This window comes from Trichomycterus rosablanca, chromosome 15, assembly GCF_030014385.1.
Source record: "Trichomycterus rosablanca isolate fTriRos1 chromosome 15, fTriRos1.hap1, whole genome shotgun sequence".
In the NCBI taxonomy this organism is placed as follows: domain Eukaryota; kingdom Metazoa; phylum Chordata; class Actinopteri; order Siluriformes; family Trichomycteridae; genus Trichomycterus; species Trichomycterus rosablanca.
The window spans coordinates 2,026,677-2,040,530 of NC_086002.1; the positions used below are offsets into that span (position 1 = coordinate 2,026,677).

Below are 13,854 nucleotides of genomic sequence, written 5' to 3' on the forward strand. Positions count from 1 at the left end.
TTTCAGGCCTGCAACACGTTCCTGCATTTCAGGCCTGCAACACGTTCCTGCATTTAAGGCCTGCAACACGTTCCTGCATTTAAGGCCTGCAACACGTTCCTGCATTTAAGGCCTGCAACACGTTCCTGCATTTAAGGCCTGCAACACGTTCCTGCATGACGAAAGTCAAAAAACGGTTTTTATTAAGCAAATGCTGCCAGGATTTCAGCCAAGTATCAAACCCTGTTCAAATGATTATTAATAACGTGCCACACCCACACGCCTGCAGACGCTTCAGGCGGTTCTGAAGTGGAAAAGTCAAGCTGCAATTCTGGACTCTTCGTACTGTAAACAGTGGACAGGAAATGACAGACGCCGCAAACGGAAATGTTTCCTTTGATGTTCCTTTGATGTTCCTTTGATGTTCCTTTGATGTGGAGTTATGACGTTACATAACATGATTACAAGCTTTGATCTGGAAACGTCCGGCTTCTTATTGGCCACGTGATTTTAAAACAAGAACGCTAAGTAGAGAGACGCGAGTATTTTGAAACCCCGCCCACGTTCTCCCATGGCCCCAACCGAATATTTTAGATATGCTGAAGACGTCTAATTAGGCTAAGGGGGTATTTACTTTTTCACAAGGGGGATATACAGTACAGTGTATCACAAAAGTGAGTACACCCCTCACATTTCTGCAGATATTTAAGTATATCTTTTCATGGGACAACACTGACAAAATGACACTTTGACACAATGAAAAGTAGTCTGTGTGCAGCTTATATAACAGTGTAAATTTATTCTTCCCTCAAAATAACTCAATATACAGCCATTAATGTCTAAACCACCGGCAACAAAAGTGAGTACACCCCTTAGTAAAAGTTCCTGAAGTGTCAATATTTTGTGTGGCCACCATTATTTCCCAGAACTGCCTTAACTCTCCTGGGCATGGAGTTTACCAGAGCTTCACAGGTTGCCACTGGAATGCTTTTCCACTCCTCCATGACGACATCACGGAGCTGGCGGATATTCGAGACTTTGCGCTCCTCCACCTTCCGCTTGAGGATGCCCCAAAGATGTTCTATTGGGTTTAGGTCTGGAGACATGCTTGGCCAGTCCATCACCTTTACCCTCAGCCTCTTCAATAAAGCAGTGGTCGTCTTAGAGGTGTGTTTGGGGTCATTATCATGCTGGAACACTGCCCTGCGACCCAGTTTCCGGAGGGAGGGGATCATGCTCTGCTTCAGTATTTCACGGTACATATTGGAGTTCATGTGTCCCTCAATGAAATGTAACTCCCCAACACCTGCTGCACTCATGCAGCCTCAGACCATGGCATTCCCACCACCATGCTTGACTGTAGGCATGACACACTTATCTTTGTACTCCTCACCTGATTGCCGCCACACATGCTTGAGACCATCTGAACCAAACAAATTAATCTTGGTCTCATCAGACCATAGGACATGGTTCCAGTAATCCATGTCCTTTGTTGACATGTCTTCAGCAAACTGTTGGTGGGCTTTCTTGTGTAGAGACTTCAGAAGAGGCTTCCTTCTGGGGTGACAGCCATGCAGACCAATTTGATGTAGTGTGCGGCGTATGGTCTGAGCACTGACAGGCTGACCCCCCGCCTTTTCAATCTCTGCAGCAATGCTGACAGCACTCCTGCGCCTATCTTTCAAAGACAGCAGTTGGATGTGACGCTGAGCACGTGCACTCAGCTTCTTTGGACGACCAACGCGAGGTCTGTTCTGAGTGGACCCTGCTCTTTTAAAACGCTGGATGATCTTGGCCACTGTGCTGCAGCTCAGTTTCAGGGTGTTGGCCATCTTCATGTAGCGCAACAATTCGTCTTTTAAGATCCTCAGAGAGTTCTTTGCCATGAGGTGCCATGTTGGAACTTTCAGTGACCAGTATGAGAGAGTGTGAGAGCTGTACTACTAAATTGAACACACCTGCTCCCTATGCACACCTGAGACTTAGTAACACTAACAAATCACATGACATTTTGGAGGGAAAATGACAAGCAGTGCTCAATTTGGACATTTAGGGGTGTAGTCTCTTAGGGGTGTACTCACTTTTGTTGCCGGTGGTTTAGACATTAATGGCTGTATATTGAGTTATTTTGAGGGAAGAATAAATTTACACTGTTATATAAGCTGCACACAGACTACTTTTCATTGTGTCAAAGTGTCATTTTGTCAGTGTTGTCCCATGAAAAGATATACTTAAATATCTGCAGAAATGTGAGGGGTGTACTCACTTTTGTGATACACTGTAGGTGTTGGCTAACCTTGCTCCTCATACAAACGCAAGTAGACTCTGAATGACCCACCTTGACCCTGACCAGTACAAACAGCAGAGCATGAGTCAAAAGTATTTGAAGGTATATGCTCTCTGATCTTTGTGACAACAGTTTAGGGAAGGCTGCTTTCTGTTTCTGCATGACTGTGCCCCTGTCTGGTGTCTAAGATCTTCTCGTCCAACCTCACAAATCATTGGATGGGCACAAATACCCACAGACACACTCCAGAAGCTTGTGTATTTAGTATCCGTATCTGTTCCCCTTCTGTTTCAACAGTTTAGGGAAGGCCGCTTTCTGTTTCTGTATGATTGTGGAGAAACATGTAAAATAATGTAAATGTAAAATAAAAAATTAAAATTTAAATAATAATTAAAAAATTAAATAATAAAAAAATAATAATAATTAAAAATTTAAATAAAATAATAAAAAAATAATAATAATTAAAAAGTAAATAAAATAATAATTAAAAAAATTATAATTATTAAAAAGTAAATAAAATAATATTTAAAAAATAATAATAATTAACAATTAAATAAAATAATAATACAAAAAGAATACAAAAATAAAAAAAATAATACAAAATAAAAAATTAAATAAAATAATAATTCACAAATATAACAATTAAAAATAAAAAAAATAATAAAAAATAAATAATAATTAAAAAAAATTAAATAATAAAAAAATTACATAATAAAAAAAAATTTATAATAATTAAAAAAAATAATAATAATTAAAAAAATTTAATAATAATAAAATATTTATTAATTAACAAAATTAAAATAGCAAAAAAAGAGAAAACATTAATCAAAATTTATTTGGACATTCCGGAAAATTCAGATTCTTTTTGTTCTGACGCAATCTGAAAGGACGTTCCGTAACCGGCCTACGCTCACCGTCAGGGTTCGACTGCTGTTCAAATTACCGCTGACTGCCGCTTTGAAATGATGCGCCGCGTCCACAAAGCCTCAGAAACCAAAGCCGGATGAAACCGCCGCCGGCGACAAACAAACACGGCCGAGACGGAGACCTGCCACGACCAATCAGGTTCAATCAGGTTAAAGCGGGGTGATGAATATTTATCGCTCTGCTTCACTCCATCCTGAATCAGGACTGACAGGCGACGTCTGAACGGACGAGGAAATCATGGCGGGATCGGCCGGCAAAATGAGAGAAATCCGGTGAATAATCAGCCGCGACTGAGCCGCCGAGCCGGAGCTTTAATTCTGTCGCAATCAGCCGCTCAGACGGGACGCAAATCCACCGTCTATAAACATGCAAATCTGAACGAGGCGACACGTATTCACCTCCACCGTCAAAGAGCAACTGGGTTCTCATTTAAAAACTCTATACTTTGTGAGGTCTATCACTATAGTACAAGCTGTCCTCTACTATAAAATGGCAATTAAGTCGACAAAGCGGGTCTGAAAAAAATCGTACAAGATCCCATCGGATCCCACCAAGTACCAGTTCCAGGGGTCGAGCCGCACACATTGCTAACCTAAAAATAATTTAGGGAAGGCCCTTTTCGGGACGAGGTGGAGGAACTCCAGCAGCCTGAAGAGCTCTGGAATGAACTGAACGGGCACAAATTCCCACAGACATACATCAAAGTCTAGTTTCTTATAGCCGAAAAGATCTCGTACTGCACCAGGACCCGACATCACAGATCACTGAGTGAGCACAAATTCCCACAGACACACTCCGGAAGCTGGTGTAACCAGTGTGAGGGGCGACCTCAGACTTTTGCTACCACGTCTGACCAACAATGTGGCAACAGTTTAGGGAAGGCCGCTTTTTTGTTCACCTTAAAGCTCGACTGAAGTTTGTTGCGGGGACAGAACGGAGATTTGGACACTCACAGCCATAAACACTGAACCTACTGTGAAGCCTGGTGGCGGTAGCATCACTGATACTTGAAGAGCGTCGGGGTTCTGATTTTAGTCTCGGTGGAGGAACGTGAGCTGAATAAAATCCCTGATGAGGTAATGAACTCGGTGGCAAAAATATTTGGACACAAATTGTACACCTTTTATCGGCGTATCAGTGATGCTACCGCCACCAGGCTTCACAGTAGTACAGTGTTGTTGGCTGTGAGTGTCTAAATCATTGTTCTGTCCCTGCAACAAACTTCAGTCTGGCTTTAAGATGCTGAAGCGGGAGCCTCATACTTGCACTGCAGCCTCTGAGCTCATGCTAACGTAAAGCTCGCTCGACTGTGGACAGTGACCACTGTTATTGGGCAGCTATTTTTTCTGGACACGTCAAGATTGAAGGGCATCAGGGTTCTGATTTTAGTCTCAGTGGAGGAACGTGAGCTGAACAAAATCCCTGATGAGGTAATGAACTCCGTGCCAAAAATATTTGGACACAAATTGTACACCTTTTATCGGTGTATCAGTGATGCTACCGCCACCAGGCTTCACAGTAGGTACAGTGTTGTTGGCTGTGAGTGTCCAAATCTGTCTACAAACTTCAGTCGAGCTTTAAGGTGAACAAAAAAGGGGCCTTCCTTAAACTGTTGCTACATTGTTGGCCAGACCTGGTTGCAAAAGTCTGCAGGTTGCCCATCACACTGGTCACACCAGCTTCCGGAGTGTGTCTGTGGGAATTCATACTTGCACTGCAGCCTCTGAGCTCATGCTAACGTAAAGCTCGCTCGACTGTGGACAGTGACCCCTGTTATTGGGCAGCTAGCTATTTTTTCTGGACACGTCCAGATTGAAGAGCGTCAGGGTTCTGATTTTAGTCTCGTTGGAAGGACGTGAGCTGAATAAAATCCCTGATGAGGTAATAAACTCGCTGGCAAAAATATTTGGACGCAAATTGTACCGAATTACATTTTTACTAGGTCGAGTTTTACATTTTTTTTTTAGATGGCAGGGCGTCAGATGTAACGGAGGCCTGATTGCTGGTAATTAGAAGGCTGTGATGGATGAAAGCCTGGCTGATATCTCAGAGCTGGAGTCTGTATTATCAGAGCGGCTTCTAATCCTGAGCGTAAAACCTGTAACTGCTGCGAAAACGAGCTGCAGATCCGCGACGGCTTCAAAGCCTCGCCCGCACCGACCCATAAACACAAAGAGGAAGAAAGTAAACGACGGCGTCCAATTTGTTCTGCCCACGTCCCCGGCGGACGCCGAATTGGCCTCGTATGGTTTTCATCACGCACAACAGGTCGCGACGATAACGGCGGCCTGTATCAGGTCTAGCGATCGGACCTCGGAGGAGTGAGGACGTGCAGGACGGAAGCCGGGAGAGGAACGAACGCTCGGCTGGAACGGCGCCGCCGCTGAAGCTTCTTGGCAGCTTCGTCAGGGAGGAAACGAGACGAAGCGGAACGACCGAGGCTCCCGGAGCACCAAGGGGGGGGAGTATTAAAATATTTGGCCTCTACGAACAGGAGTATGTGGACAGCTTTTCTAACTCTTAAGTGTAATCTCTGCTAGAACTTCAAGATGAATTGGAACTCGTTTTTGTCACAAGGGCTCCTTTTAATAGATGGGCACAAATTCCCACAGACACGTGCCGAAATCTTGTGAAAAGCCTCTCAAGCAAGAGCGCTTCAGTTGGGAATCGGATGTCCAACAAGTCTGTGGTCATGTTCCCGTCCTGCCCCGCCCCGGGCCCACCTGCATCTTTCACTTTTGCGTGCCTTTAATTACCATAGTTTTGTAATCACCGCTGGGCCTCGGTGCGCAGCTGCACCAGGGGGCCCGGGCTAATCTTAGCTCAGCTCTGTTGCCCATTATTTCTGCCCCTTGGGTCAAAAACCAGACTGGTTTCACTTCTATTGTCCTAAAATATTTGGCCCTCGACAAATCGCAGCGTTCCAAAGCCAGAGATTTGGTAAAGGATTGGTTGGCGCCATCCTGGCACATTGTGGAAAGAAGCTTGAGGTTCTGAGGTTGTTTATATATATATATATAGTGTCCAATTGTATATGACACAAAGTGCCAGATGTGTCTGTGCGGGCGCCCGGACGGTCGATAGCACAGCTGTCAACTCCAGAATCCTGATCTGATCTTGACATGAAGGAACCGTGAGCTCCTTTGGGCCAGCTCCACCAGTCCCTTTAAGCAGAGCGGTCATCGATTAGACCAGAGGAATCAAACCCACCTTTGTGGATGCCGCACCACCATGTATATTACGTAAAATCATTCATTGGGGAAGGTCCTTCCCCGTTCCAGCATTCCTGTGCCCAAATTGTTCATCATAAACACAATGTTTGACTCGTTTAGTTTGTGGGAACTTTAGCGGTCTGCACCTCGACCCTACTGACCACCTGTGGTATGAATTGGAACGCCGACTGTGAGCCGGGCCGTCTGGTCCCACGTCAGTCCCAGACTCCGGCCGATGAGCTCGTGGCCTGGCATCCGCATCGAATTCCAGCTCTGTGGAAACAGCCTAGTTCGAGATGAATCGGAACTTTGTTTTTGTCACAATAAATGGGGACAAATTTCCACAGACACGTGCCGAAATCCTGAGGAAAGCCTCTCAGGCAAGAGCGAGCGACTGAGTATTGCAAGCTCGTGGTCAGGTGTCCACATATTTTTAGTCACACAAGCTTCCGTGGTTCACTTTTGCGTGCCTTTAATTACTATAGTTTTGTAATCATCGCTGGGCCTCAGTGCGCAGCTGCACCAGGGAGCCCAGGCTAATCTTAGCTCAGCTCTGTTGCCCATTATTTGTGAAAACAGCGTCGTTTGGGATGAATCGGAACTTGGTCACAATAAATGGACACAAATTTCCACAGACACGTGCCGAAATCTTGAGGAAAGCCTCTTAAGCAAGAGCAAGCGACTCGGTATCGGTGCTCGTGGTCAGGTGTCCACATATTTTTGGTCACGCGGTGCATTTACAGTCCCCCGGCCCCACCTGCATCTTTCACTTTTGCGTGCCTGTAATTACCATAGTTTTGTAATCACCGCTGGGCCTCAGTGCGCAGCTGCACCAGGGGGCCCGGGCTAATCTTAGCTCAGCTCTGTTGCCCATTATTCGTGGAAACAGTTTAGTTTGAGACGAATTCGAAGGCAGACTGTGAGCCAGGCCTTCTCAACAAACGTCAGTGGCTGACCACACGAGCTCGTTTGGCTGGACAGACCTACCTCAGGAGACTGAAGCCCTTCTTCTTGCTCTTCTTCTCCGGATCTTCGCCGTCGTCCTTCTTCTTGGTCTTGCGCTTCTTCTCCTTCTTGGTTTTCTTGCTCTTCTCCTTGGTCCCGTCGTCCAGTTCCTGGCGCGAGGAGCCGCTGGCCGGGGTGTCTCGGCCCGAGCTGTAGTCCGAGAAATCTGAAAGGACGAAGGTTCGGGAGACAGACGGTCAAACAGGTAACGCGTGACGTCCAGCACCCTGAACCGCCGGGCTGAGGGACGTCCGGCTCTGGGTTCGGTCAGGAGAAAAACGCTCAAATATCAGTGAGGGGCCACATTAGGACAGAGCGCTGGATCAAAACAAAGTTCAGGGTGCGCTCGGGGGTCACAGTGGTGCGATTCTCTAGCCCACAACCACAAAAACCTGGGTTCTAATCAGCATGAGCGGTGGAGGAACACAGAGAGTACAGCGTGTTCCTCCACTTCCACCTCACTCAATATAAAAGGTCACGATTCAAACTCAAACTGAAATCGAATCAAAATGGCCAAAAGTATTTGGACGCCTGATTAAATAACCTTTGGTTCTGAGCCTCCAACTTCTCCTAGCGAGTGTGGGAATTTGTGCCTAACTATTGAAGCACTGATGACCTGGCTTGCGATTAAGGTCAATGCACTGTGGAGGACCAGGGGAACGGTCATCTTGGGACTGAAAGGACCTTCCCTAAACTGCTGCCAGAAAGTGGGAAGCATGTGTCGATAATTAGGAGTGTCCACATACTTTTGGCCATAAAGTGTATAATAGTATAAATGGATAATTTACCTTCCTTTAGCATTAAACTTAACTTAAATATATAGCCAAAAGTATGTGGACACCCTGAGTCTGATTAATAACACCAATGGTTCGGGAACAAGGCGTCCAGTCAGGCGTCCGAATACTTTTGGAACTGTAGTATATATTAGCTGTCGCATTTGCTTGTCACATGTAGCAGCAAGATCGTAGCAGCGTCCAGCCGCCTGGAGACTCTGGTTCTAGACGTTTTCGGAGGACCTAGATGACCACAGACCTAGGTGTATAGCCAAAAGTATGTGGACACCCCGTCTGAGTAATAACACCAATGGTTTGGGAACATGGCGTCCAGTCAGGCGTCCGAATACTTTTGAAAATACAGTATATATAAGCCATAACAAGTTCATAACAAGATCATAGCAGCGTCCATCTGCCTGGACACGCTGGTTCTAGACCTTTTGGAGGACCTAGATGACCACGAAGGTCATGTGGCAGACGGTCAACGTCAACGTGTGACGGCCAGCACCATGAACTACGGGACTGAGGGACGTCCGGGTCTCGACTGGACGCTCTGGGTTCAAAACAAGATCATAGAAGCTTCCAGCCGTCTGGACACTAGCACTTTCTAGACCTTCTCGGAGGACCTAGATGACCACAGACCTCGATACCCCACACATAACCGTGTACCCGGAGTTTCAGTGTCCTTACCATCCTCGGGCTCGGACGGTCCGTCGTAGGACTTGTCGATGGCCTGCCGGAAGCTCATGTTGCACCCGCGACCCCGGACCATGGTCCCGGCCGGCCGGCGGAAGGGAACGTCGCCCCTGCTGGCCTCCTCCATGGCCGTCTGCAGACTCTCCAGGGAACTGGACTTCTGCAGGCCCAGCGTAGGACCCAGAGACCACGAGGAGGAGGAGGAGGAGGAGGGCGCTGAGGAGAGAGGGCAGAGAGAGAGAGGAGGTCAGATCAGGGTCAAGAACCCAAAGATTCTCCTGAATAACTAAATTCACCCAAATTAGTCATTTCCGATTCCCAATTATAATTCCGACTAGGGCTTGAGAGGAAATGTGATGGAGATGAACGGCCAAGGGCCTCCTGGTGCAGCTCCACACTGAGGCCCAGTGGTAGTAACCAGACTAACCAAACCTCATCCTGAACATCCAAAAACATAACATTGACATTGCTCCCCATTTGCCGCTATAACAGCCTCAACTCCTCTGAGAAGGCTGTTAACAAGATAATGGAACGTGAGCTGATTCAGTCAACCGACAGTCTGATTCATGGGCAAGCCGTAGCCTAGTGGTTAGTAACCAGAAGGTCGCTGGTTCAAGCCCCACCACTGCTAGGTTGATGTTGGGCCCTTGAGCGAGGCCCTTAACCCTAAATTGCTCAGACTGTATACTGTAACTGTAATGTAAGTCGCTTTGGATGAAGGCGTCCGCTAAATGCCGAAAAGGTAAATGTAAACGATTCATCCCAAATATGATCAGTGGGTTTGAGGTCAGAAAAGAACTGGACCAGGAAAGGGACTTCCCCAAACTGTTGCTCGGTCCTGTATCAGCTGGTTTTTATTTCCTCCGACACGCTGAAGATTAAATGCGCATTTTATCACCGGGTCTCATTTAGCTTCCAATGAAGCTTTACGGGAAAGCTGATGTGGTGATTTAACAAGTGTGTGTGTGTGTGTGTGTGAGAGTGTGTGTGCGTGTGTGTGTGTGTGTGTGTGTGTGCGGTCGAAAACAAGCCACTTTCCTGGCCGCTCGCCACTCTGAACCACCAACTCTGCATTCTGTGGTCTACACTGGTGCAGTCTTGTACAAATTTAGACATACCCGGCTCACTCGTGCACTCTGGCGGCCTCTGCTGGTCGCTGGGTCGCACGAGGATTCCATTCCTTGTTCTCCTAACCACCAACACAGATCGGGCCGAGGAGAGCCACAGACTAGCACTCGCACCTTCGTTACACGAGCCAGCTTCGGATTCTGACACCTCGAACCAAACAGTCCCTTCCTCAGACGCAGCCGGACGTGTCCGCTGAGCGCCCGGCTAGGCCGACAGCACCGCTGAGGCTTGAACTCAATAACCAAAACAGACCTCAACCCTACTGAGCACAATCGGGATGAACTGGGATCCAAAGAGAATTAACGGGACGGAGACGAACAGCCAAGGGCCTCCTGGTGTAGCTGCGCACAGAGGCCCGGTGGTCGTAACCAAACCTCATCCCATTCCAAAAACATAACATGAAGAAGTTGCCCTCGATTTGCCGCTATAACAGACTCAACTCTCCCGAGAAGGCCGTTAACAGTCACTGATCCGATCTCAGTGCCTGGTCAGACCCAGTCCAAAACCTGCGTAATGGAACGGCACCTCCAGTTTCATGCCCGTGGTTTTGGAATGGGACGTCCAGCAAGCTCATGGTCAGGAGCCATGAAGTGACCGAACGTGAAGCGAGGGATGATGGGAAAAAAATGCTGTTTCTTTGGGGGGTTGGGAGCGGCGTCAGATTCCGGGATCCAGGAGAAACGGAGAGCGTTAAGCTCCTCAAAAGTTCAAACCATGCAAACAGAAGCGTGGAGGACGGGATTTACTCGGAGCGTCTCGCTGAAGGAAAAACGTTAATACGTTAAGCTCTCCAAACATCTACGAGGTGACGGCGTCTCCAAAAGTAAACAAGTTCTTATAGAAATAAAAACGGGGGTTTAGATTTTTGGAGCAACGATATCAGGGTCCTAAAAGCACCCTTGTTTAATTTTGGGGCAGAGTTCCATGGTCATATGGTGGAATTTTGTCATATTTGTGCACATTTTGGACAAGAAATAAAATGCAGCACATTAAACGTCCCATTATTTATGAACATTTATCAAAATAGATTAAATCCAGCTCAAGAAAACAAATCATTGTGGAATAAAGTGTGCAGACGTTCGTACCCTGTTTAGGGTGAAGAAGAACGTGAGCTTGTGATTATACAGAACCAGGCGCACCCTATGGTGCAGACCCACCACACACAGAGCTGAATGATTCCAACCTCATGACTCAGCCTGATTAGAAGAGCGAGGCTCGAGGGGGGGAACGTGCTGTAGACGGGAACCGGGCCGAGACGTGGAGATGCGGAGGGTGGAGAGGCGGTGATGGAGCGTTGCTGGAGCGGGCCCGGCCGCCTCTCGGAGGTTTTAGCCAGATTAAAGCGCGCGCGTGGCGGCGGCGTAATGAAATATGTCCCGGCGTGAGGAGGAACTTTAGCTATTAGTAAAGAAGGAGGAGGAGAAAACGGCGGAGTCAGCGAAGCCGGCGCGAGCCGTCGATACTTATCAGCTTTCATATCGCTAAATCTCCTCTCCAATAAAGCTCAGCGTAGCGCCATCACTCACTGAGACTGTGTGTGTGTGTGTGTGTGTGTGTGTGTGTGTGTGTGTGTGTGTGTGTGTGTGCGTGCGCGCGCGCGCTCACCAGGTCTCCATGACTGCACGGCGCCAACATTGTTTTCGTCCGGCACTGGAACACAAACAAAAAAGAAATAAATCAAAACTGATCTGCTAACCTCTCTGAAAAGTTCCACACACACATTACACCAGATGGAACAGCGGTCTGTAGTCCAGGGCTAAAGAAGCAGACCCTATATTGGTGGAATGAAAAAGCAGACCCAATACAGGTAGTAAACCCAATATAGATAGGCTGAAGAGGTAACTCCAATATAGGTGGGCTGATGATTATAGATTGAGGGAGAAGGGTAAACCCAAAACAGGTGGAGTGATGAGAGAGGAAACTCAATATGGGTGGGCTCAAGAAGTAGAGGAGGTAAAACCAGTATAGGTGGGGTGAAGAAAGAGGTAGATCCCAATATAGGTAGGATAAAGCGGTAGACCCAATATAGGTGGGCTGAAGAACTAGACCAAATGAAGGTGGGTAAAGAGGTAACTCCAATATAGGTGGGCTAATAAATTTAGGTGGAGTTAAGAGGTAAACCCAAAACAGGTGGAATGATAAGAGAGAAAACTCAATATGGGTGGGCTCAAGAAGTAGTCCCAATATAGGTGGGCTGAGGAGGTAAAACCAATATAGGTGGGGTGAAGAGTGAGGTGAATTCCAATATGGGTAGGCTGAAGAACTAGCCCCACTATAGGTGAGATAAAGAGGTAAACCCAATAGAGGTGGGCTGCTGAATACAGGTGGAGTGAAGGGGTAAACCCAATACAGGTACGCTAAAGAGGTAAGCCCAAAATAGGTGGGAAAAAGCTCTAAACCTTAATACAGGTGGGCTGATGAATATAGGTGGGCTGATGAATATAGGTGGGCTGCTAAACCCAAAACAGGTGGGATAAAGCTCTAAGCCCTAATACAGGTGGGCAGATAAAGGTGTGTGTATAGGTGAGCTCGGTGTTTCTGGGTGTGGGTGTGTGGGTGTGTGGGTGTGTGGGTGAGTGGGTGTGTGGGTGAGTGGGTGAGTGGGTGTGTGGGTTTGTGGGTGTGTGGGTGAGTGGGTGAGTGGGTGTGTGGGTGTGTGGGTGAGTGGGTGAGTGGGTTTGTGGGTGTGTGGGTGTGGGTGAGTGGGTGTGTGGGTGAGTGGGTGTGTGGGTGAGTGGGTGAGTGGGTGTGTGGGTGTGTGGGTGAGTGGGTGAGTGGGTTTGTGGGTGAGTGGGTGAGTGGGTTTGTGGGTGTGTGGGTGAGTGGGGGTGTGGGTTTGTGGGTTTGTGGGTGTGTGGGTGAGTGGGTGAGTAGGTGTGTGGGTGAGTGGGTGAGTGGGTAAATGGGTAAATGGGTTTGTGGGTGAGTGGGTTTGTGGGTGTGTGGGTGAGTGGGTAAATGGGTTTGTGGGTGAGTGGGTGTGTGGGTGAGTAGGTGTGTGGGTGAGTGGGTGAGTGGGTGAGTGGGTTTGTGGGTGTGTGGGTGAGTGGGGGTGTGGGTTTGTGGGTTTGTGGGTGAGTGGGTGAGTAGGTGAGTAGGTGTGTGGGTGTGTGGGTGAGTGGGTGAGTGGGTGAGTGGGTAAATGGGTTTGTGGGTGAGTGGGTTTGTGGGTGTGTGGGTGAGTGGGTAAATGGGTTTGTGGGTGAGTGGGGGTGTGGGTGTTTGCTGGTACCCTGGTCCATGCTCTTGGACGCCTTTGATCGGTAAGCCTCCGGCGCTCCGTGTGGGTGCTGGTTATACGCCGGACGCCCGGCGGTGGAGGCCGGATCCACTCTACAGGAACAACCAACAAATATGAACACAATTACACACGACCTACAGCTGGAGCAGAATATGAATAATGATGATGAAGATGATGAAGATGATGAAGAGTAAATCCTGATCTACCTGTTTGGTTGGAATCTCTGTTGAGGATTGTAGTCGGACTCTATCGTGTCCAGATCTGAAGGATATGAAGAAAAATCATCACTGTAGTCGTCCTCATACATCCTAAACCTGCCACCGGAGGCTGCAAGAGAAAATTACATCAATAATAATAATTACATACACACATATATATTAATGATAAAGAATCTACTACTACTAATAATAACAATTATAATAAATAATAATATCAAATAAAGAAAGTCTTAATATAAATATAACAAAATATTAAAACAATAATAATAATAATAATAATAATAATAATAATAATTTTAATAATAATAATAATGATAATAATAATAATAATAATAATGTTAATAATAATAATAATAATAATGATAATGATAATAATAATAATGATAAT

The 13,854-nt window shown here is 46.9% G+C and overlaps 1 protein-coding gene across 1 annotated transcript in view; it reads right to left on the bottom strand.

Annotated features, from left to right (window-relative positions):
- Nucleotides 1–13,854, bottom strand: part of pard3ba (par-3 family cell polarity regulator beta a) — a 112,909-nt gene that overhangs the window by 28,197 nt on the left and 70,858 nt on the right. The window contains exons 14-18 of the mRNA XM_063010390.1: nucleotides 13,455–13,575; nucleotides 13,240–13,340; nucleotides 11,613–11,657; nucleotides 8,874–9,095; nucleotides 7,393–7,576 (exon numbers count right to left, since the gene is read on the bottom strand). Coding sequence (XP_062866460.1) covers nucleotides 7,393–7,576; nucleotides 8,874–9,095; nucleotides 11,613–11,657; nucleotides 13,240–13,340; nucleotides 13,455–13,575 — 673 coding nt within the window. The remainder of the gene's footprint in view (nucleotides 1–7,392; nucleotides 7,577–8,873; nucleotides 9,096–11,612; nucleotides 11,658–13,239; nucleotides 13,341–13,454; nucleotides 13,576–13,854) is intronic.